Source organism: Mirounga leonina, unplaced genomic scaffold (assembly GCF_011800145.1).
Source record: "Mirounga leonina isolate KUSES-001 unplaced genomic scaffold, KU_Mleo_1.0 Mir_53, whole genome shotgun sequence".
NCBI lineage: Eukaryota > Metazoa > Chordata > Mammalia > Carnivora > Phocidae > Mirounga > Mirounga leonina.
The window spans coordinates 82045409-82068368 of NW_023270807.1; the positions used below are offsets into that span (position 1 = coordinate 82045409).

The 22960-nt window shown below is 36.2% G+C and overlaps 1 protein-coding gene across 1 annotated transcript in view; it reads left to right on the forward strand.

The window, feature by feature from the left end:
* LAMA2 (laminin subunit alpha 2) overlaps positions 1 to 22960 on the forward strand; it is a 617443-nt gene that overhangs the window by 205599 nt on the left and 388884 nt on the right. The window contains exon 4 of the mRNA XM_034990595.1: positions 2361 to 2603. Coding sequence (XP_034846486.1) covers positions 2361 to 2603 — 243 coding nt within the window. The remainder of the gene's footprint in view (positions 1 to 2360; positions 2604 to 22960) is intronic.

Sequence of the window (22960 nt, forward strand, 5' to 3'; positions counted from 1 at the left end):
TTAACCAATTGGTATGTTCCTCGGTGAATTTATTTATTAAAAAAATTCCATGTGCATCAGTTGTTGAATATGGAGTGTCTAAGAGAAATAATTCCTTCTGAATAACACCAAAAAAATGCAGAAACAACAAATACTTTGGATAAGGATTAATAGAGTATGTTCCATCTTACTCCTACTCTTATTCTTTCTCTGAGAGAGAATTTGGCTTTAATTATTCTTTATTTTAAAAAATAACTTTATTAAAAACTAAGAGATTTATGTTAATACATTAATATAGCAGGATATTGGATGGAAAGTCAAATCTCTCCTCCTCCTCGACTCCTTATTCTCAAACCTCTGAGGTAGTAATAGCTTTAACACGTACATGCATATTCTTCCTCAAAATATCAAAGCACATACATAGATACATACATACATACATACATATGTGTGTCAGTTTGCACTTATACTTTCCTGTACACCTTTGTAAATATAAATTATAATATTTCCCACCTGGATTGATAGGCAATAAGACAGAACCGTCAAAGCCCAGACCAATCAGAGCAGATGTCTTGGCTGTTCTTTGTTATGCTGAGGTTAACAAGATGGTCTCAGGGGAGAGGAGGCATTTGGGAGGCTTGGGCAGCAGTGATCTACCAACAAGTACAGAAATTTGTTTCAGAATTTTAATAAATAGTTTTTCCACAACTGTGCCTAAAAGGCCAATACTAGCCCTAGTTTCAATCATTTGATGGCTCATGTTTCCCCTCACAGCACACCTGTGTCCATGTTCTTGTAAAGACCACAAAAGCCCAGTCTCAGAACTATTTGTTTTGCCCCTTCTGTACCATATTTTCATATTTTTAAGTTTGGTCCCTTGGAGTTGACCATGGGCACTGTACATGCATTCATGAAGGTCTCATGTCAAAACTATGAAGCTGATGAAGTTTATTTCTAGAACATTTCTTTCACAATTCCCTCTGTTGTCCAGTGGGTCCTTTAGTCACATTTTAGTGGGTCCATCCTCCCACTTGTACCATTCCAGTGATTCTAATTACTCAGAGCTTAGTGTTTTATTCAGGCTCTCCATATTTCATAGCATTTAATAAACAAAAACATATCATGTTGTTTTATTATTAGTGTACTTTTTATGTGTCTCTTTACTGCAATATATTATCAACCCATGGATGGTAGGACTGTAATTTTTATATCTATCTTTCTACCCAGGGCATTGCATATAAATGTCACTCAATAATGTTTGTGCATTATTCTTTTGGACTACATTGGTTATGTGCTATCACAAAACATCTAGAATGTTTACTTTTTATGCCTTCATATTTTACGTAGATTTCAAAATAAAGGATTTTGCTACCTTCTGCTTACTTGTCATGTCTGCTGACATACAATAACTTCATGTCTTTCTCTTTATTTTCCTTTTTTAAAAAATACATGTTTACTTTTTTTTAACTTTTTTTTATTATGTTAATCACCATATATTACATCATTAGTTTTTGATGTAGTGTTCCATGATTCATTGTTTGCGTATAACACCCAGTGCTCCGATACATGTTTACTTCTTGTACAAAAAGTATATTCACCCTTCACTTAATATGTTCCGGTTTCAATCAGTTGTCTGCAGGTCCTAGAATTTCTTCTCCATTATTTTCCATTTGGGGGTTGTAGAATAATTGACATTTATTGAGTATTTACAAGTCCTTTGCCAGGTACTTTGCAGACATTATATCATTTGACTCAAGTTGTCACTCAATACTGTACCTATTACCTCCCCTAATTTGTAGAAAAGGAAGCTAATGTTGGAAAAGTAAAATCATCTGTCCAAGGTCACATAAATGCTGAGACCACAATTTGAACACGGGAGTGAGCCTCTAAAGCTCTATGTTGTTTTTGCTCTTCATAACAGCACCTAATTCCTCCTGCATCGTACTTTTCTGAGGATTAGGTGATATGAGTATATTTTCTAAACTTTCAAGCACTTATCCACACATGGAATTTCTAATTCATACTTTATACTTTCTAACACAGTAAGGTGAGTAATTTGTTGTGTAATGAATGCTTTAGGTGATCATGATTATAATGGGATTTTAAAAACCAGATGAAATGATGTCAATGATTTGTTAGAGACCTAAAATCTAATCTTAGCCCATTGCCTTGAAAGCCATGGCTGTCAAGATGAAACATCTCATTTTGGCAAAAGGTATTAAACATGAACATGTAACAGTAAAATCATTTCAGAGAACATAATAGGGTTATGGAATAAAATCTGAAATAAAATCTGTAGCATTAAGCTTTATATTTGCTAAAAAATGGTGCGACTACTTTGGAATTCAAAGTTGCCTGTTGTTGTCATCACTGTTCCCCAGGTGTTCCAGATTGCATATGTGATTGTGAAAGCAGCAAACTCCCCTCGGCCTGGAAACTGGATTTTGGAACGCTCGCTTGATAATGTTGACTACAAGCCCTGGCAGTATCATGCCGTGACAGACACCGAGTGTCTAAGTCTCTACAGTATTTACCCCCGCACTGGACCACCATCCTATGCCAAAGACGATGAGGTCATCTGCACTTCCTTTTATTCCAAGATACACCCCTTGGAAAACGGAGAGGTAAGAGGGGAAAACTCACTATAAGTACATTTAAGTAGGCCTGTCAGAAAGATGGGAATATATCAGTAATTAATGTCAGGGAGATTTTAAAATAGGATTTAGCAGAAGTACATTTAAATGAGTTATTAAATAAATCTTAAATAAATATTATTAAATAGATTTTATTTATTTTTATTTATTAAATTTTTATTAAATTTGATTTATTATTTATTTTATTATATATATAATTATTAAATAAATATTAAATAAAAAGGAAAAACCAAAGGTGATTAGAATTTTAACTACCTTCATCCAGTATGTGTCTCCCAATAAAGATCAGAAAAGCGGAAGCGGGTTTAAGTCAGAAAGTCAATGATTAATTTCACATATAAAGAGACTTTTTTGACAATGAGATTGCCAATAATTGGAGAAAGATTGAGACCTTCACAGAAGCCTTAGATCTGTGTGTATTCTGGTCTCAAGATGGGGACAAAAGAGATGAAATTTAGGGAGAAATATAGTCGATATGAAGGACCTAAATAAAAGGGAATTCTGTTGGGTTTTGCATGTTTTTCAGTTCTCGCCACGTAGGGCTAGCGTGGATTTTTGGTTTGTTTGTGGTCAGGCTTCTTATATGCTTAATTCAAAAGTATTCAGCTTCTCTGTAGCATCTCTTACCCTTCAGTTAAGATTTTACATTTATTCAAACCATGGCTTCACCTGTTACCATCTGTGTGATCTTGAGCCAGTGACTGAAATTCTCTGTGCTTCAGTTTCATCTCCATAAATTGGGAAAAATAATAATAGATCTTATTTCATATGATCATTAAGAAAATTAAATAAATTATTATATTTGAAGCAGGACAACAGTGTTGACAGACCTATACTAAATGTTCTGTAAGCATTAACTATTTTTATATTAAATAAATAATAATAATAATAACCATTGTTGTTAGTAGTAGTTGGAGTCAGTCCTCCTCTCAGATCCCAAACCGTGACTTAGTGATTCTCTTGGATTCTCTAGTCTTTCCCTAATCTATCTCCCTTCAGTGGGTTTGGCCTGGCTACTTTTGTCCTACCTGCTTGTATACATCTCAAATCTGATAGTCTCTCCTCACACATCCACACACCTGAAGCTAGTATCATTTTTTATATTCACATTTTCAGTAAACCCATATTCATATTCTATCAGGCCCACCTCAGCCAGTCGAGGATTATCTTTTTAAACACTTTTCGGGAAAGTTAGACTTTTGACATCAATCGATCACACTCTCTTAGGCACTATTATTCTATGAACGTGTACTAGTGCCTCACAGTATTTCAAATCCCCTGTTCAAAAAATATCAGTTTTGGGAAAGAAAAGTTCCAAATGGTGCTCTCAGCAGAGATTTCAATCTGCCAAATGACAAGGAGTCAAATGCAGTGAGTCAAACAGCTGTTCAACCTGCTTTGTGCCCAGAGGCATCGAAATCCTGGCCAGATTGGCCTGAGGATATGGGAGTAAGGAGGAAAATGCAGAGATAATATATATGAGTTGAATCTTGATTATTTTTCCCCTGGATCTAGTGCTTACCAGAACTAATAATTATCTAATATTTATAAAGCTATTTTTTTACCTTGAAAAAATGGTCCAGTTCAAAAACTGGTTGAACAGTGTAAAATGTACCTACATAGATGTGTAACCTACAGGTTTACATGCATATCCCCAAAGTTTGCTCTCCCTACATTGATGGTAGTTCTCCATCCTTTAGACCATGTCAGCCTGCCAACATGGAAGAGGTATGTCGTTTGTTTGCTTAGCTGGTTCTATTGTTTGCACTCCTAGACACACTGAAAACCACTTGTCGATGGTGGCTATTAGGAACAAGTTACTCACATTTCTTTATGACATTTAAGCCTATTCCTTTCTCGTAGGAAAGTGGATGTTAGGAAAAGAAAGTAATTCAGAATATTTGAAATACAGTGGTAGTATTTAAGAGTAAGAATTAAATTCAGACCTCTCCTAAAATACCTGTCTCAATATATATAGCTTACTCTGTGAAACACGTTACTTCTTGGAATAAACCAATCCAGGGAAGGTAGGTGAGATATATTCGCCAAGACTTCCAGCTCACTGGTAACAAAACTGAGATAAGAATCCAGGTATCCAGTTCCCCTGACCTCCCAGACTGATGTTTTTTTCATACTCTAGTGAAGACTGGAAGTTGATTTTTTTTCTTTTTTTTAGAGTTGGTAATTGATAAACTCAAGAGTTTAGAGGAGACAGAGATGCTGGATCCAGGACAAGTAGAAAGAGTCCTAATTCTGAGGTGTCACAATATAGAAGAACATATGTGAGCTAAGAAGACTGGGTTCTGGTCTTGCCTCTAGTTTTTGTGGTATCTTGGGCTGGTCACTTGATCTTTCTGTGATTGAATTTCTTTAATACATGAATTAGTTTAATATATAAATTATCCTAGGACATCTTTATGTCCTAAAGTAATACAATTTTGGCTATCATCTACAATATAACATGTGGAAATATTCTAAAATTTTTGGATGTTTGGCTCCAATATTTCTCAGACCAGTGACTGTGAAATAAATCTTACTGTTACTAACTTTTCATTATAAAATGATGCTTTTTGGATACCACCTGAAATATAATTATTAGTGCTTATGTTCAAAACTTCCCAGAGAAGTGAAGTCATATTCAAGTAAGAAAAACAAACATAAAACCAGTAAATGCAAAAAAAAAAAAAATTATATAAATCCTACAACAGAAATGTTTACAGAGAGTGACAAACTCCCCCAGGTAAGCCAAAGGAGCCACACTGAGAAGGTCACTTCTCAGAATACAGGTAAACCAGAAACAACTCTTGGTTTCTCACAATTTCAAGGCCAGTATGCAAATTTATTTCCAAAATGGAATATGGGTTAAACTAGGCATATAACAGAATTTACTTCCAATGTTGATGGATATTTTTATTAGGTATAGAATTGTAGGGTTGCAGCTTTTTTTCTTTTGGCACATTTGTTTGTCTTCTGGTTTCCATTGTTAATATAGAAAAGTTAGCTATTGAATAATTCTCTATTTTCTATCTGTTTTCTTTGATTTCTTTAAAGACTTTTATCTTTGTTTTTGTTTTTCAGTAGTTTTATTATGATGCTCCAGAACGGCACTCCTCAATACAATAGTCACTTACCATATGGGGTTATTAAATTTAGATTGCATTAACTCAAATAGAATGAAAATTCCAGTCCTCAGTTACACAGCCACATATCAGGTGCTCAACAGCCTGATGTGACTAGCAGTTACCACATTGAATTATGCAGAATAGAACATTTCCATCATTTCACAAAGTTTTGAGCAGCACTGCTATAGATGATACCTTTTTAATATCTGTATTAAGATTTATTTGGTTAGTATATTTGCAAAGTTACATCTTTCATCAGTTCAGGAAATAATTCAACCATTAACTGTCCAAATACTGTTCCTTTCCATTCTGTCTCCTCTATAAATACAGTTAGTAAATTGGAACTTCTCACTGTATATCTTATACTCTCTTTTGTATACACTCATCCTTTTGGCCTTCGTTCTTCATTTTAGATATTTTCTTCTGGCTTACATCCAGTTCACTAAGTCTCTCTTTAGCTATGTAAAATCTGCTATTAAAACTGTTCAGAGGATTCTTAATTTCATTTATTACATTTTTCAGTTTTAGAATTTATCCATTTCTTTTTTTTTTTTAGATTTTTATTTATTTATTTGATAGAAAAAGAGGCAGTGAGAGAGGGAACACAAGTAGGGGGAGCAGGAGAGGAAGAAGCAGGCTTCCCACTGAGCAAGGAACCCAATTTGGGGCTCGATCTCAGGACCCAGGTCATGATCCCTGAGCTGAAGGCAGATGCTTAACAACTGAGCCACACAGGCATCCCATAGAATTTATCTTTGTTTCATTTTCAAATAGTTTAGCATCTAGTTTTATATTGAAACGTTATGTATTTATATATATGTTTAACAAGGTTATGTTTACATTTTTAGTATTTTGTCTTTATCTTATTTAGCATAAAGTAACAATTATTAAGAGTTTTTGTTTGATAATTCTAATATCTGGCCTCTGTGGCTATATGTTATCTGATCTGCTGATTCTTTTTTATGATGTCTTATATCTTCATGTTTCTGATTATTTTTGCATAACAGAAGTTATATTTTAAAATGTGTATGTGGAAATAATTTGAGGCCTAAGATATTGTGAGGATTTTCTGATGCTTTGGCCAGGCAATGGCAGTATGGATGATCTTAATAAATATCAGATGATTTTACTCATATGTGGAATTTAAGAAATAAAACAGATGAACATAGGGGAAGGGAAGGAAAAATAAAATAAGATGAAATCAGAGAGGGAGACAAAGCATAAGAGACTTTTTTTTTTTTTAAGATTTTATTTATTTATTTGAGAGCGAGAATGAGAGAGAGAGAGAGAACATGAGAGGGGGAGGTTCAGAGGGAGAAGCAGACTCCCCGCCGAGCAGGGAGCCTGATGCGGGACTCGATCCAGGGACTCCAGGATCATGACCTGAGCCGAAGGCAGTCGCTTAACCAACTGAGCCACCCAGGCGCCCTAAGAGACTTTTAACTACAGGAAACAAACTGAGGGTTGCTGAAGGGGACGTGGGTGCAGGATGGTGTAACTGGGTGAGGGGCATTAAGGATGGACTTGATGTAATGAACACTAGGTGTTATATGCAACTGATGAATCACTAAATTCTACCCCTGAAAGCTGCAACCCTACAATTAGAACCCTAAATTCTATGAAAATACCCCTGAAACTAATAATACATTATATGTTATTTGAATTGAACTTAAATAAAAAATTTTTTAAAAAATACAATTTTAGGGAGTAAAATTTCTGGGACTTAGATGACTCAAAGCTGTGCTGTAACCCAGTAACAGCTGCTTTAATTCCAGTTTACTTTAGGCTTCCTGTTTTTGGAGTCTAAACCAAAGTATGTGGGATTTACCAAAGTCCCACCCATACAAGTCCTATCTTCCTAATACACTAAGGCCGTCAAAGCACTGCTTAGTCTCTCAGCCATGCCTTCTGGATAGGGAAAGGCCCACCAAACAGAAGCTATCACGATATGCCAATTACCTCTTTAGACATCTTTCTTCTCCTTGATATTGAGAAGGTGGTATTCTACCCTCTTGATAACTCTCTGATGACTTTAAGTAAATGTTTTGACATGTTTCTCCACTTGGTCTAGCTCTTATCATTGAGTGTATTAACACTAATTATAGAATCTACCATAAAAAGAAACATAGTCTCATATGCATTTTTTAAGAATTATTTTGGAATCATTTTAGATTTACATAAACGTAAGAAGAGTATAGAGAATCCCCACGTCGACTTTACCCAGCTCCACTCCTGTTAATACCTTACAAAGCTATCATGCATCTGTCAAAACTAAGAAATTAACATTGATACATTACTTTGATACACTGATACATGATTTCATTCATGTTATCATTAAGGTCTTTTTTGTTTTCTGGGATCCAAATTGGGATATCTAATTGTGTTTTCATCACTGTGTCTTCTTAGTCTCCTCTGATTTATGAAAATTTCCTAATCTTCCCTTATTTTTCTCCATCACTTTTAAGAGTACTGGTCAAGTGTTTTGTGGCATATTAATCATTTTGCATTCTCTGATGTTTTCTCATGATTTAACTGGGCTTCTGGGTTTTTGGGAAGAATATCACAGAGGTGAAACAGCTTTTTCACAGCATCACTCTTCTTTCTTTGTGCACATCTTTTGTCTATTTCCTTTTTATTGGTTTATAAGTCTTATTGTGTTTTTGGTTTTTTGTTGTTTTTTGTTTTGTTTTGTTTTGTTTTGTTTTGTTTTTAGAGAGAGAAAGGTGGGGAGGGGCAGAGGGAGAGAGAGAGAATCTTAAGCAGGCCCCATGCCCAGCAAGGAGCCTGATACAGGGCTTAGTCTCAGGACCCTGAAATCATGACCTGAGCCAAAATCAAGAGTCAGACGCTTAACTGACTGAGCCACCCAGGCGGCCCAGTCTTATTGTGCTTCTAGGTAAATTTTTATTTTGGACAACAGTGTCTAATATTCGCTGTGACTTGAAATATGTATTTTTGACTAAGCATTGATGATCATTTGCTTCCAGTCCTTCTCAATACACTTTAAATATAAATTTAAGTCAGAGAACAAGAGAAATAAGAACAAAGTATTTTTAAGGCCCACCCATAAAACAAGGCATTATAAAATAAACATGTCTCAATTTTAACACACTAATTAAGCAATAATGTTTGTGTTATAGGTATAGAATATTTATAGAAAATAGCCTCCGTGACTAATATCAAATCTATGGAGTCTAAGGTTTATTACATTGTTACTTGTCTGGAGAATTTTGGGAACATGTTAAAATGTTTAGAACATTCTAGAATATTATACTTCAGATGAAAAGTCCATCATTTTAGACCTAAAGGGTACCTGAGGTAAATTCCTCACTGGTCTATTAAAATCCTTTGATAATATCCTTCAATATTATAGCACTCAAGTTCAGCTTCTTCTGTTATCTACACTTTAATACAGCCCTTTGTCCATGTCATTATTAGAAACCATTTGGCTTTTCCTTCTGGTCTCTTGAATTTTAGCAGCATGATCTCTGCTTATTTTTTCTACTTTATTTGTTGCTCCAGTCACCCCCACTCTTTTCCCTCCACTGTCTGGATTGGCCCCTTCTCTGCCCTCTACCTCACATTTCCTGAAAGAGATCAACAAATGTTGATCGTGTGGATTCACCAGAAGGATACTTTAGGGCACATATCCAGTCCCCTAGACAACTAGATTCAACTACTTCCAAGAAAGAGATTAGTCCAGCAGTCTAGCATCCTGTGCTTGCACCCAGAGGGAGAAGAGTTCACTCTGAGCTATGACATGATCAAGTCTTAGGGCCTGGCAAAAGAGAGATAATAGAGGATAATGGAGGTATAATAATTTGACCCAGTATGTTGTTACCCAAACTGTAAACAGAAGGCTTTGAGCAAAAGCCTGCAAGGATTTTCATTTTAGAAAAATTGTGTATCAGTAATGCCAAGAGAGGGCTTAGCAGACAACATGCCTCGCCTTGCTTTGAGAAAATGATCCTGAGCTTCCTAATAGGAGTTGTAGGGTATGAAGCAACAGACTCCAGGGGCCCTCCTTTACTTTGAGGCCAAGAGAAAAGCTGTGGTGGGAACAGCTACATAGATATATCTCTCCAGGAGTGCAACAGGGAGTCAGTTCCAACCAGAGCTGATAGTAGCTGCCTCTGCTGGAAACATTTGCCCCAAGACACTTTTGAGACCTGCTAATAAGAACCACCACTTAGAGACACCACTGAAGACCATGCTTGCAGCACTCGTTCCTCCCAAGCTCAGCTTTACTTGGACATCATCACTGGGGGCATTTGAAAGAGCTATTTCTGGGTTCAGGCTTTATAATTGGGTAGATTTGGGAAGGGGTTTGGAAGCTGTAGGTATATTTTAAACAAGTAGTCCTGGTGATTTTGATGTCCCTTCTCCTAACTTGTTGTTCAGATTATTTCCAGCCTTCCTGAACTCTGGAGAAGAACTGATCATCAGCTATTTAAGGAAAGAGTATCAGTCATTCTGGCTGCAATACTTCTAACTAAAGAGACTTCTGTTTTTCTGTCAGGAAACATGATTGGCTTTGGCTGACTGAATCTCTGGGTAGGTTTGAGTTGAGTAAATAAAATTTGAGCTATAACTAGGTTATGGATGGTTGAAGAGGTGGCTGAAAGAGGAGAATCACATTACTACTATCGACAAGGATGGGGATGCACTACTTTAGGAGTCCTAGAATTAAAATCGTCATCAATGTTTTTCCTTTATATGAGATTCTCCCCTTTCTCTGGCTGGGATTATTCCTTTTTAATTTCTTTGGGTTATCAGTAGACTGCTAACTAAATATGCATGGTTACCATAGTAATTTTGCTTCCATTTCCTCATACAGAGGAGAAGTTATTTACATATGATTTCCTCTCCTTACCACTCTTCTGGATTACAACTCAAATGGAATTTAGATTCACTTTGATTCTGCTTTTGAAACATGGCAGGCTTATATAAAAATCCCTGAGAAACCATCATTAATTCTTGAAGACACCTTTTTTTCCCCTGTAAACTATATGTAGAGCTTTGATATAATTTTGATTTCCTATGTGACAGAATTTTATATACACAGAATATTTTTCTTCCTCTTTTCATCACCTGATATTATGGTGATTCTTAGAACTGCAAATACTGGAGAATGAAGAAATGAACCCAACCATGTATTTAAAACTGTTTCTGAGATCTTTCTTTGATGTAATAATGTTGAGGGTATAGCATGATTGCATGAGTCAGTTTGTGTGGAAATGAGGAATGAGCCTTTCACAATTATCCTTGGAGTTGTTCCTTTATGGAAAAGCATCCAGGTATCACTAATTTGTTATGAATAGACATTTAGGGAAATGCTTATTTAGGGTTTCAGACTTCCTTTCTCTAAAAATAATTCTTGTATTGACCAACATGGTACCAGTCAGTACCTTGAACAACAACATGAGAAAGTACCTCATTACAATGAGTTTTACCTGGCATCCTCCAAAACAGCAAATTTCAACTCTAGTTAGAATACACAGAGCACTTTGAAATATTTTAGAATTATGCACACATAAAATTCGTAATTCATTTAAAAACAGACCTTTGTAATAAAGATAAAATTGAGAGGATTGTGTTCTTCCTTTCTGTTGATCAGTTTATAGTTTCCCCTTAGCAATATTGTGCTAGAAAGTATCAGTAAATCCTTGACAAATTAATACAGTATTATTGAAAAATCATGAAGACCAGAGAAAGCAAGCAAGAATGGAATCTTGAGGAGGTAGCACCAATACTTCAGGGCTGGTTATCTCAGTTTTATGGAAGAGAATCTACCAAGATTTATTAAAATGAATAAACAGAAGAAATTTATGCTTCTGTTAAGCTAGGTAAGGTAGTACAGGGTTGTAGTAGAAGGCACGAAAGTACAGCTTGCTGTCTTTTAGGGTGTTCACTAGATTTGGCTTTCAGATACAGCTTTGCCATTGATTAAACATGGCGCTTAGACAGATGAGTAAACTGTCCAATGTGTGTGCCAGCCAGTTCACCTGACTATAATAAAGATCAAAGTAGGTCATTTATGGTACTGCCTCCTTGTCTATATAATATGCTTCCAAGTTCTCTAGTTCAACAGTTAATATTGGCTTAAGTTCATCCCTAGTTGCAATGTGACTGAGCTGGCTTAGCCTGGATTGAGACTAGGGTGCATGGAAGTGGCAGAGCCCTGCTGTGCTGTTTTGTATGATCAGCACGGGGGTTGGGGGGGATGACTAAACAGAATGAAAGAATAAGCAAACAATAAACCTTGAGCTTGCTGGAGTTTAAAGAGATAGAAGAAATAGATGAAGGTCTCAAGTGCTGACATGGGTTAGTCCGGGGCCTGGAAGATTATAATAATGATAGCTGATGTTTATCACACACTTGTTTTATGGCAGGCACTACTCCAAGGGTTTACAAGTAGAAACTCATATGTACTAATACTTGTCTCATTTTATAGTTGAGGGAAATGTGGTATAGAGAGGTCAAATAATTTGCCTAGAGCTCCAAGCTAGTAATTTTTGGAGCTATGATTTGAATCCAGAAAGTGTATCCTCTGAGCACCAGAAAGGCACAAGAACAAAAATTTTCTTCTGTGTCTGGGGTTTTCTTGGCAAATCTGCTGGGCACTGCAAGCCCAAGAGGCCTCACCTCTTAGCAGACCCTGCTTCTCTCTGCATGAGCTTGCACAGATCTGGGATTGAGCTGCTGCCTGGTTTTTCCGCTTAGAGGGATTTAATCTTTTAATGTTTTATGTTATGAAAAAATTCTGTACCCTCCTTTTTTTCTAAAATTTGCATTCTTAGTTTTGTGATCTTTTTATTTATCTTATTTTTTCCACTGACCAATAGATCTTCTCAAGATAATACTATAAATTTAGACACACAACTGTGAAAATTCTCCAGGATCTTAAGACAAGTTACCCTAAAATTTTACTGTATGAAATGGTTAAATAGTGAATGAATATTTTAAACACATAAGGAAGATAGTACAGGTTTTACTAAGAGATGAATCCTCAAAACACATATCTGGTTTGATTTTAATAGGTATCACATTTCAGGAGACCTAAGAGAAACTATATTAAGAGGGTTTTAGAAAAAAATGTTTTAATTATAATTTATATCCATTATGGCATTAGCTATTCCATATAACTTGCTTCCAGGCATGGTTATAGACTGAGTGTTCTAGACTGTGGGTATCCCAGAGGCTACCCCATAGTAAATAGATCAGTGACAAATAGGGTAAGGTAAGATTTCTCACCAGAGCATCTTAGGGACATAATTCACTGATTCTATGTGGGTGTCTTAGTCAGTTCGGGCTGCTATAACAAAAACACCATAGACCAGGTGGCTTAAACAGCAAACATTTCTCAGTTCTGGGGATAAGAAGTTCAAGATCAAAGTGCCAGGATGGTTGGGTCCTGCTGAGGACTCTTCTGATTTCCTCACGTGCTGGAGAAGGCAGAGAAAGAAGCTTTTTAGTGTCTCTTCTTATAGAGGCACTAATCCCATTATGAGAGGTCCACCCCTGTCTAAAAACCCCTAGTCCTGTCTATCCTCTAACCACCCCTAACTATCCTCCAAAGGCCCTATCTCCAAATGCCGTCACAGGAGGATTAGGGTTTTAACATATGAATTTGGGTGGGACACAAATATACAGTCCATAACAGTGGTTTACTCTCATAAACAACAACAGAACTTCTGTTGTATAAGTGGACATAAAAGTCCAGAATGCTTCAAGCATCATATAGGTGTTTGTTTTCAATCACATGCTTTAAGGCCCCATCAAAAGCCCTCTGAATATAAGAAACTTTCACTTATTTTTCCACTTCCATAAGAAAACATACAAGGCTGGGCGCCTGGGTGGCTCAGTTGGTTAAGCGACTGCCTTCGGCTCAGGTCATGATCCTGGAGTCCCTGGATCGAGTCCCGCATCGGGCTCCCTGCTCAGCGGGGAGTCTGCTTCTTCCTCTGACCCTCCTCCCTCTCATGCTCTCTGTCTCTCCCTCTCTCTCTCTCAAATAAATAAATAAAATCTTTAAAAAAAAAAAAAGAAAAGAAAACATACAAGGCTATGTTAGACAGACTTGAGACCCATCATAATAACATAATTACTTTTTAAAATAAAATTCTCAAATACCCTAATACAGTAATCCTTTTCTGAAGCTTTTAAAATTGGCTATTAACACCAATAATAAAATTGTATTTTTTGAAAATAGTTACCAATTTCATCCAGGGTAATAGAAAACAGGGTTTTAAATAACTTCAAAGAGATTCATTTCACCCAAGTATAGACAATTATATCAAATATTACATTTGGCAGAGATACAGCAATTCCCCATGTTACAGGTAATTGTATCAAAAATATCAAGTAAAAGCCAGGTGAATTATTTCTTTGGTTCATCAAAACTTTTAAAATTTGTGTTCTTCTTTTATTTTGGCTCATGCTAATTCTTTAAAATTGTTTCTTTTATTATCAATTAGGTAAAATCCTATCTGGATTGAATTGACATTATCTATCTCAATGTTAGAAAAAACAGCCACCTATACCCCTAAATTAACTAATGTCTTAGTCTTTGGACATTTTTGTCAGTTTTGATCGCAGTAAATTTCAGACTTCATTTTTTAGACAAGTGGTATTTTTTGTTTGAAAAACAGTATTTTCATACACTCCATTTTGGGTCAGTGCTAAAATCACTATCATGTAAGGAAATTTGCAAGGGATGGAATAAGATTTAATATTATATAGAATTTTTAGCTTACACTAATTCTTTTCTTCCATGTAAATATTATAGAGACATAAGTGCATGAGTATTTAATTATGGTAGCACATTATAGAAGAATTTCAGAAAAGCTGGGGAAACCAAGTTCCACTTGTTATATTAATTGCAACTTGTCATAGAAAACACCGACGTTAAAGTTCTCTGAACTGAGAATTATAAATTGTTGTCATTTATTTGGGTCTCAATTCTAAAGCATGTTGAGATTACAAAATTATGAAGTAGGAATAATATTTATTGTGTACCGAAAGAGGGAAAAATAACTATTAAATGTGCTGGACTTTATAAGAAGCACTTGAGACCACTGAAACTCATCTGTGGCTTTTAAAATCAAGAGTGAAGTCCTGAGCAAACATTCCATGATGGAATAGCAGGTCATGCTCCATTTGATGATGTCTTATCATTTTTATTTTTAACATCACCAAAGTAGGGGCTGAGCCTTTCATTTAAAACATAAACTCCATGGAGAGGAAGTGGATTAGTGAGTTAACCATTGTTATTGTTATGACAACATTGGCCGTAATAATTTTGTGTATGGTACTTCATTGGTTACAAAACATATGTCATACACTCTGCCGTCTCACCTTCACCAAAGGCTTGAGGACACTTGAGGCCAAAGTATTTTTTATTCTCATTTTGCAGATGGAGGTTAAATAACTTGTTTGTGGTAACATAGTGGTAAATGTTCAACATTAATCTCTGGTCCAGGCCCAGTTCAAATCTTCTGATGGCAAGTCTCATAATCATTCCATTTCCTAAACTGAACCCTTGGGTCCAATAAGCCATCTTCTAAATATGTATTTGCCATTGGTCACAAGGGCTGTGTGACACTGTGGATAATTAAGTGCCATCCACCATCTTTACTGAGAAGAACCTGAGGGTATATCAGAAAATCATTCTCACATGGGAAAGATAATGTACTATTATCTTTATTGCAGAAGTATATTTGAAAATACAATGAAGGATCTTGAAGCTAATAGAATAAGCTCCTGATCTCTAGGGAAACTATTTCTACACTAGAGCCATCATCAAAAGTCCTTGAGACAAATAACGCAGGAGTAGAATGGTTATGATTGCACTTACAAGCAAACTTAAAAAGATATCAGGAGCTGCTTTACCAGGTCCCCTGCTATGAATTAAAAACAGGAGAAAAATCTACTACAAAGCATTCTAGCCTCAGGATGTATACTATTTTGCACCATGGCAGACTGACTGCAGCCAAATACGTATTTTCATTGGAAATATGTAAGTGAATAACTTTGCTGAATTCTGCTACCTGGAATCACATAAGACATACCATTTAAATTCTAATCATGGGTAGCAAAAGTCCTATGATACTCATTTGCAAAGGAGAATGGCAACCTTGGCAAGATTACAAGTTAGAAAATTATATTCCCCTTGTGTAAATTTGCTCTTCAGCTTCATTCAGTAAGAATTATTTATTTTCTTATTCAACAGATAAGTGCCTTCTAAAACCAAGCCTACTATTAGGTTGAGCCATATGGAATTGCCAATATTTGACTATTTTTAGTCAATAAATATGCAGTTTCATATGGTTTAAACTAATATATGCCAAAGCATGAATAGAAATATTTGCAGAAATTTAAGTTGTCCTCAGCATAACCTCACCTGTACACATTATTTTAGCAAAAGCATTAAAGGGAAATCAAGTCTCTTCACCGAAATTAAAGTTTGTAAGTATAATAATTTATACTAGTTATCTTGTGAAGGTTTTTCCTTACTTTGTTAGTGATATGGTGAATACTAAACTAAAAATGAGTCAGACTGCATTTGTTTCTTAATTTTTGGTGGAGGGGAGAATAGCAAATAGCATTTTCATCTGAATAATCAGGCATTACTTAGGAGCCATGGGGAACAACAATGTGGAAGTTGAAGGTGTAAGTTAGAAGTGAGAGGTTTGGGAACTGAGTTGTTTTGGCTCCTAGAGTGTAAAGCATGTATGCGCACATCTGTGTTTTGACATCGACACATTCCAGTACCTTATACGTGCAGCATAATCACATAGGTAGATAGTGGTTTTATCAGAAGTGCTAGCTGCCACCTTCTTAGAGGCATTTCAAATATTTTTTAATTTAAATTCAATTAGCCGACATCATTAGTTTTTGGTGTAGTGTTCAATGATTCATTAGTTGCGTACAACACCCAGTGCTCATCGTATCACGTGCCCTCCTTAAGGCCCATCCCCCAGTTACCCCATCCCCCCACCCACCTCAGTTTGTTTCCCAGAGTCAAGAGTCTCTCGTGGTTTGTCTCCCTCTCTGATTTCGTCCCATTTTCCCATTCAGTTTTCCCTCCCTTCCCCTATGATCCTCTGCACTGTTTCTATTTTCCACATATGAGTGAAACCACATTTCAAATATTTTTAAAACTGACATCCAGTTTATAGCAGTTATTCACTATTTTCTTCAGGATGAATTACCTTATTGCAAGACTATTGGTGAAAATTTTTGAAAATTATGTAAAGGGGGAAAATGAAGAGAAAAATCATAGTAATGATTTTTTTTTTGAAGAGAAAAATCATAGTAATGATTTAATTTTGCTATTTCTTTACATTTGTTCCTTTTATCAGTGGATGAAAAACATTTTGTTCTTCTTTCTTATGATTTGTTATGCTCATTCCATTTACCTTACAACAAGAAAAACTTTGGTGTTGAATTAGCTGTGATGCAGCCACTCACACATTAATCACTCCTGAACAAATGCATTACTAAAAAGATAGGACATCAAAAATACGACTGGGATACCATTTCAGTTCAACCACCAAATGACTTGATATTACAAAGAAATGTTATGAGTTTATATAGCCAATTAGTAGTGCTTAGCATTTAGCTATTTTTTTTTTTCGTTAACAAACACTGAGCGCCACCTGTGTAGCAAACTCTATCTTAGGTGCCTGGGACAAAGGACATTATATTTTCGGGTGGTAAGATAGATTAATAAATCAGGGAAAACATCTTGAAGTCTTGGACAAAGTTGGAAAGGCATGTCTAGCATAGAAAAGCCTTGGGTACTGGGGGTGGAGTTAGGGGAGGGAGGAAGGAAGAGAAAGAGACAGAGAGAGACTGAGAGAGCAAGAAAATGGCAGGGACCTGGTTGGGGAACTGCAAGGTTGTCCCAAAGGAAATGTGGAAGCAAGTGATGGGATACGCATTGTGTTCAAAACAATTGCTTGCCTCACCAGGATTATTTTAGTTACTGCATATCTGAATAAATTGAGTAGAGAGGCTGTCTGTACTGAGCTATAAAATAGTTTCAGAATGAGAAAATTCAATTTTATTTCATTTATTTTGGGGGGCGGGCAGAGGGAGGGGGAAGAGAGAGAGAATCTTAAGCAGGCTCCACTCCCAGCGTGAAGCACAATCTCATGACCTTGAGATCATGACCTGAGCTGAAATCAGGAGTTCAGTGCTTAACCAACTGAGCCACCCAGGTGCCCTGAGAAAATTCAGTTTTAAACTACACTTAGGAAAAGACCCAAACACCTGCCTTGCAGAAACATGTCACAGAAACAGCTTTTAGGGGAACAGAATTCCTTCCCTGTACAATAATTATGACTAAGTGCTTGTTAAAATAAAATTTAAAAAAAGGATGTTTATCAGCATAAGGAATGAAAGCATTTAGGTTTTTTGGTTGGTTCTTGTCTTTGCTTTAGTTTGTAAGATGTATCCTGTTCTGTAATTCTTCTCCGACAAGTCTCATGCCATGTGAGGTTCACTTTGTAGTGTGAGTAACCTGTTACTAGAGTTGCAATGTGTAGTCTTTCATTTTTTCCCAGTGTTTTGGTCAGTCTTTCTATTGAGAGGTAGCTTTGTAATAATTCCTCAAGACAAGCACGGGGTAATATTTGTCTCTACGTTACCGTCACAGATGGAGCAGGCTACCTGGGAGAATATGGGTTCCATGCTAAAGAAAGCATACACATTTTCCTTGAGACAATGACTAGATGAGAGCATTAGAGAACTGATGGAAAGAGAGAAGGGATAGAACTGTAGAGAGAAAAGCCAAAAGCAGAGTAACGTATTTTGTCAGCACTTACATTATGTTGTTTGGGTGCTATGACGTAGTCTCAACTAGTCCATTCCATTAAGAATCTGATGCTTGCTAACAAGGCTAAACTACTTACATGGATGATGTTAAAAATAGGCAAGCAACAAATAAAAGCACCTCTCTGTGACCACAGAAAGAATATCTCAAGTTGGACAGTGGATTGCAAATGATGTTCTCTGGAAGCCAAATCATTAAGACAGCAGCAAAATGAGGGCAAATGGTATCCTGGGCAACATAATGTGTGTAAACCCATCTTCTTACCTACAGAGCCACGCAGCTGAAATTTGCCAAGGCTCACTAGTATTTTCCAGGCACCCCAGGGAGGGGAGCGCCAGATAGCAGTCACCCTCAGCCCTGCCCTGGTTAAGGCCCTATATTAGGACTGAGAGGAGAGATGGTTCAGGGCGTTTTTTCCCTAACTCTGGAAAAATTGCACAGTTGGTGTCTAACTTTCATTTCTGAAAATAGCACAGATAATTTTTCAGCACAAGAAATTTTATAAAAGAGAAACAAAGGTAGACTGTGGAGAGGAGCTGATATCAGTGCCTCAGATGATACTAAATTTTCTTTTACGATAATAAAAGAAACAGTATCTCCAGGCACTTAAGGTTCCAAAATTGGAAGCAGATCAAATAATGACAGAGAGGAAATAAATATATATACATATACATATATATATACATGTATATGTATATATGAGAGAGGGGACTGTAAAACATAAGGTAAATGCAAATCAAGGTTGAAAAGATATAAAATAATTAGGTCAAGAGCAATCAGTAAAATCTATGCCAAACTAAACAATACTTTGATATTCTGTTATGGAACAAGGATTTGGGGTTATTTTGAAAAATCACATCACTATGACTCCGTCCAGAATTCCCAGCTGCAGAAAGAGAAGTAAACAAGTCATCCCGTTGGAAGACTACAAGGTTAAAGAACAAGCAAAGATGTAAAACTCAATGACATTCTTGTTGCTTCCCAGTGACATGATTATAGCTCATATAATTCCCTAAAGGAAGACTACAAAAGGATGTTTCTAGAGATAGGAGATAACAAGAATGAAGATTAGGTAAAGGAGGTTGTATTTGCTTTTAAAAAGTATTTCTATATCCTATACGCAGTCATTTAACATAGAATTTTTCCCACTACCTTTTCATAGATCATTGTGTAGCTGAAGGATGCTACTGTTTACGAGGCATTGCTAAAAGCTAGCTATTGAGTTCCTTGAGGGAAGGGACCATGACTTACTTCTTTTTGTGTTTCTCTACTCCTCAGCTTCCATCACATAAACATATGTGTAAGGTCTTCCATGCCAACAGCCAAATCAGATCATTCGTGCCTGGGAGTAGAAAGTGGGACTTGAATTACCTAGTTTGACTATCCCGATGAATCAACCAGCTAGCTTTCAAATTAGTGACAGGAAAGTAACACCTTTGAGTTTTGTAGGTATTTTCATGTGTCATTCATGTATGTGCTGGAGCGACACCAAACTTCCAGGAAAATCAAAGACAAAAAGGCAATTATTTTGGATTCAAATGTAAATATCCACATAAGAACATGAATGGGCAAAATATATCTGTATGACAATAATTTTTATTTAGTCCCTCTCATCTCTTGGGGGTACCTAAGAGATACATATTTTTTCAATTCAAAAATAACACATAAGCAAAATGCTACAGGGGCTGCAAATTTTATCTCGAAGGCTGTGCATTAATTACTCACATCAGGAAACAATTTTGCATCCCTATTCCATCATTTAAGAGAGCATTTTGTAAAAAGCAGAGAGAGAACCAGTGTCCTGTAACAAGGCACAAAACCAAATTGGTGTCTCCCCTTTGATTTCTCTTTTGAAATTAATTTCCAGTTTGATTTTCTTTTGCCTCTGGTATCCTAGATGATCATTTAGTAGCATCTGGATAATTTTATGTTAACATCTGGAATTGAGATTTTTTTTTATTTGTCTGATGCATATAGAATACTTCTGTAAGAAATGTATTTTCCCCAGCTGCTGTTTATTCATTTTAAAGAGACATGGTTAAGTGAGTGTAACAGCCTCTAAAATTCCTGAGGAAACACAAAGCATGTTTAATATAAAGTCCTGCCAGTCTATTCTCTCTCCTACCAGCTTTTCCCATGGCAGAAGTGGTGGAGATCTGCATGGAAGGAAGAGTTTTGAATGGTAATAGGTGATGGTGTGGAGTGCATGGACCTCAGAAATCAGACCTGCTTTGGAACCATTGGTCCGTCAGTCAATGGCTGTGTAACCTCAGGCATAATCTTTGAAATTCAGTTTCTTGATCTCAAAATGGAGAAGCATAAATACATGCCTTCCAACATAGGTCATATTAAATGAGACGATTTATATCAAATATTTGGCTCAAGGTGGGGACTCAATACATGGCAACTGTTATTATCATTTATTTTTGTGTATTACATACAGAATGCAACTTAGAATTCTTTCTTTTCCTGACGTTCTAAGGCTTTTATGTGTGTGACTGGCAGTTTGGTGCTTTGTACAAGGTTTTGCTGAGCTGCAACTGAATCTTGTCTTTTAAAATGCTTGCTCTTTGAGTGGAAGGGGACGAAGGACTCAAGCTGGCTAAAGATATTGCAGTGAAAGCCAGAGAATGCTTCTTTACTGAGCTTCTGTAGCGAAGACTATGAAGTGTGTGCACGAAGAAACTTGACTGTTCAAGCAATCCTTCGGAATTCACAAACTAAAATAAAATCTATAAGTTTCAGTCTTGTGGTGGCAGGGATCAAAGAGTTCATTGCCTTCAGTGAAATGTTGTTCCAAATGTTGTGAAACTCTTCTCAGAAGAGGCTAAATGACTTGTTTTTATTCCCCACCCTCCAATTATTCACCTTCAATGATAAAACTTGTAATATTTAGTTAGAGGAATGCACTGAAGGTTCTGAATACAGCTCTGAACAGTTCCAAAATCTCCTGAGTGTTGCTGGGATATGTGTAGAACCAAGGCAATTAATGTAAAGGTTTTTCATTTACTTGAATTTACAATTTTTGATATCTTTGTTAAAAAATTAGCTTCATTTTACATTCACAGATTAAAAGGCATTTTTCAATGCAACGTGAGTTAACAGTTTCAGAGAAATGATTTTAATAACATGGATTTCACATATTGAATCTGAAAACCCAACAATTTTCTTAAGTATATACTTTCCTGTGTTCTTATGCTACCTTAAAAAAATTGAGGGTTTGCAGATTGTCTCATTCTTTATTCTTTCCCCAATACTTAGCAGGGTTGGTACTCAATAATACTAGATAATACTAGGTGAGTGAATGTCTAACAAAAGAGAGCACCCAAATTTGTAGAACAAACATTTTCTTGGCAGAGATTTCTCCAAGAAAATTTTAATGCAGTCTGTATGTACAGACTTCAGATAACAAAAAGTACAAGATTTTCAAGCATAACTAGCACAAAAGGACAATATCACTTGTTTATTTCTACCACATAAGAAAACTAAGGATATAAACTTAAAATTTTCACTCAATGATGATATATGAGTCTCTGAGCAACTAAGATAATATGATTTAATTCCATAATTTTGTGACGATATAACTCAACCTGGGAAGGAGCCTGGAGGATGGGTGCGTAGTTTGTCCATCTTGATGTTCCTCTCAAATGTCAAATGCACAGGCAAATCCACAGGGTTCAATTACTTACAGGGACTTAAGCATCAATATTCCCTGTTGCTGCGTAGTCCTCTGGGTGATTAACATAGAGAATATATTTCTAACCAAATGAAGCGCTAGCTCACTGCCTGCAGAAGTGCACTGTTGGGTGACCTGTTGTTAGAACCAATATATTTACCCCAACATTCATTTTAAGTAATAATAGCTAACATTTATTGATCACTTGCCACATGCCAGATATCCTTCTAAGTGCTTTGATTCTCTTAACCCATCAAACTTTCACAATAAATACATGTAGGAGACATTATCAGTGTTCCTGTCTTATTTTTTTATTTTTTATGACAAGTTTACCTTTATTATGCATTTTTTATTATGTCATGGTAATCACCATACATTACATCATTAGTTTTTTTTTTATTTTTTTTATTCTTATGTTAATCCCCATACACTACATCATTAGTTTTAGATGAAGTGTTCCATGATTCATTGTTTGTGCATAACACCCAGTGCAATGTTCCTGTTTTATGAATGAGGAAACTGATGAGCAATATTACTTTGCTCAAGATTATACAGTAATAGGGGCACCTGGGTGGCTCAGTTGGTTAAGCGACTGCCTTCGGCTCAGGTCATGATCCTGGAGTCCTGGGATCGAGTCCCGCATTGGGCTCCCTGCTCGGCGGGGAGTCTGCTTCTCCCTCTGACCATATCC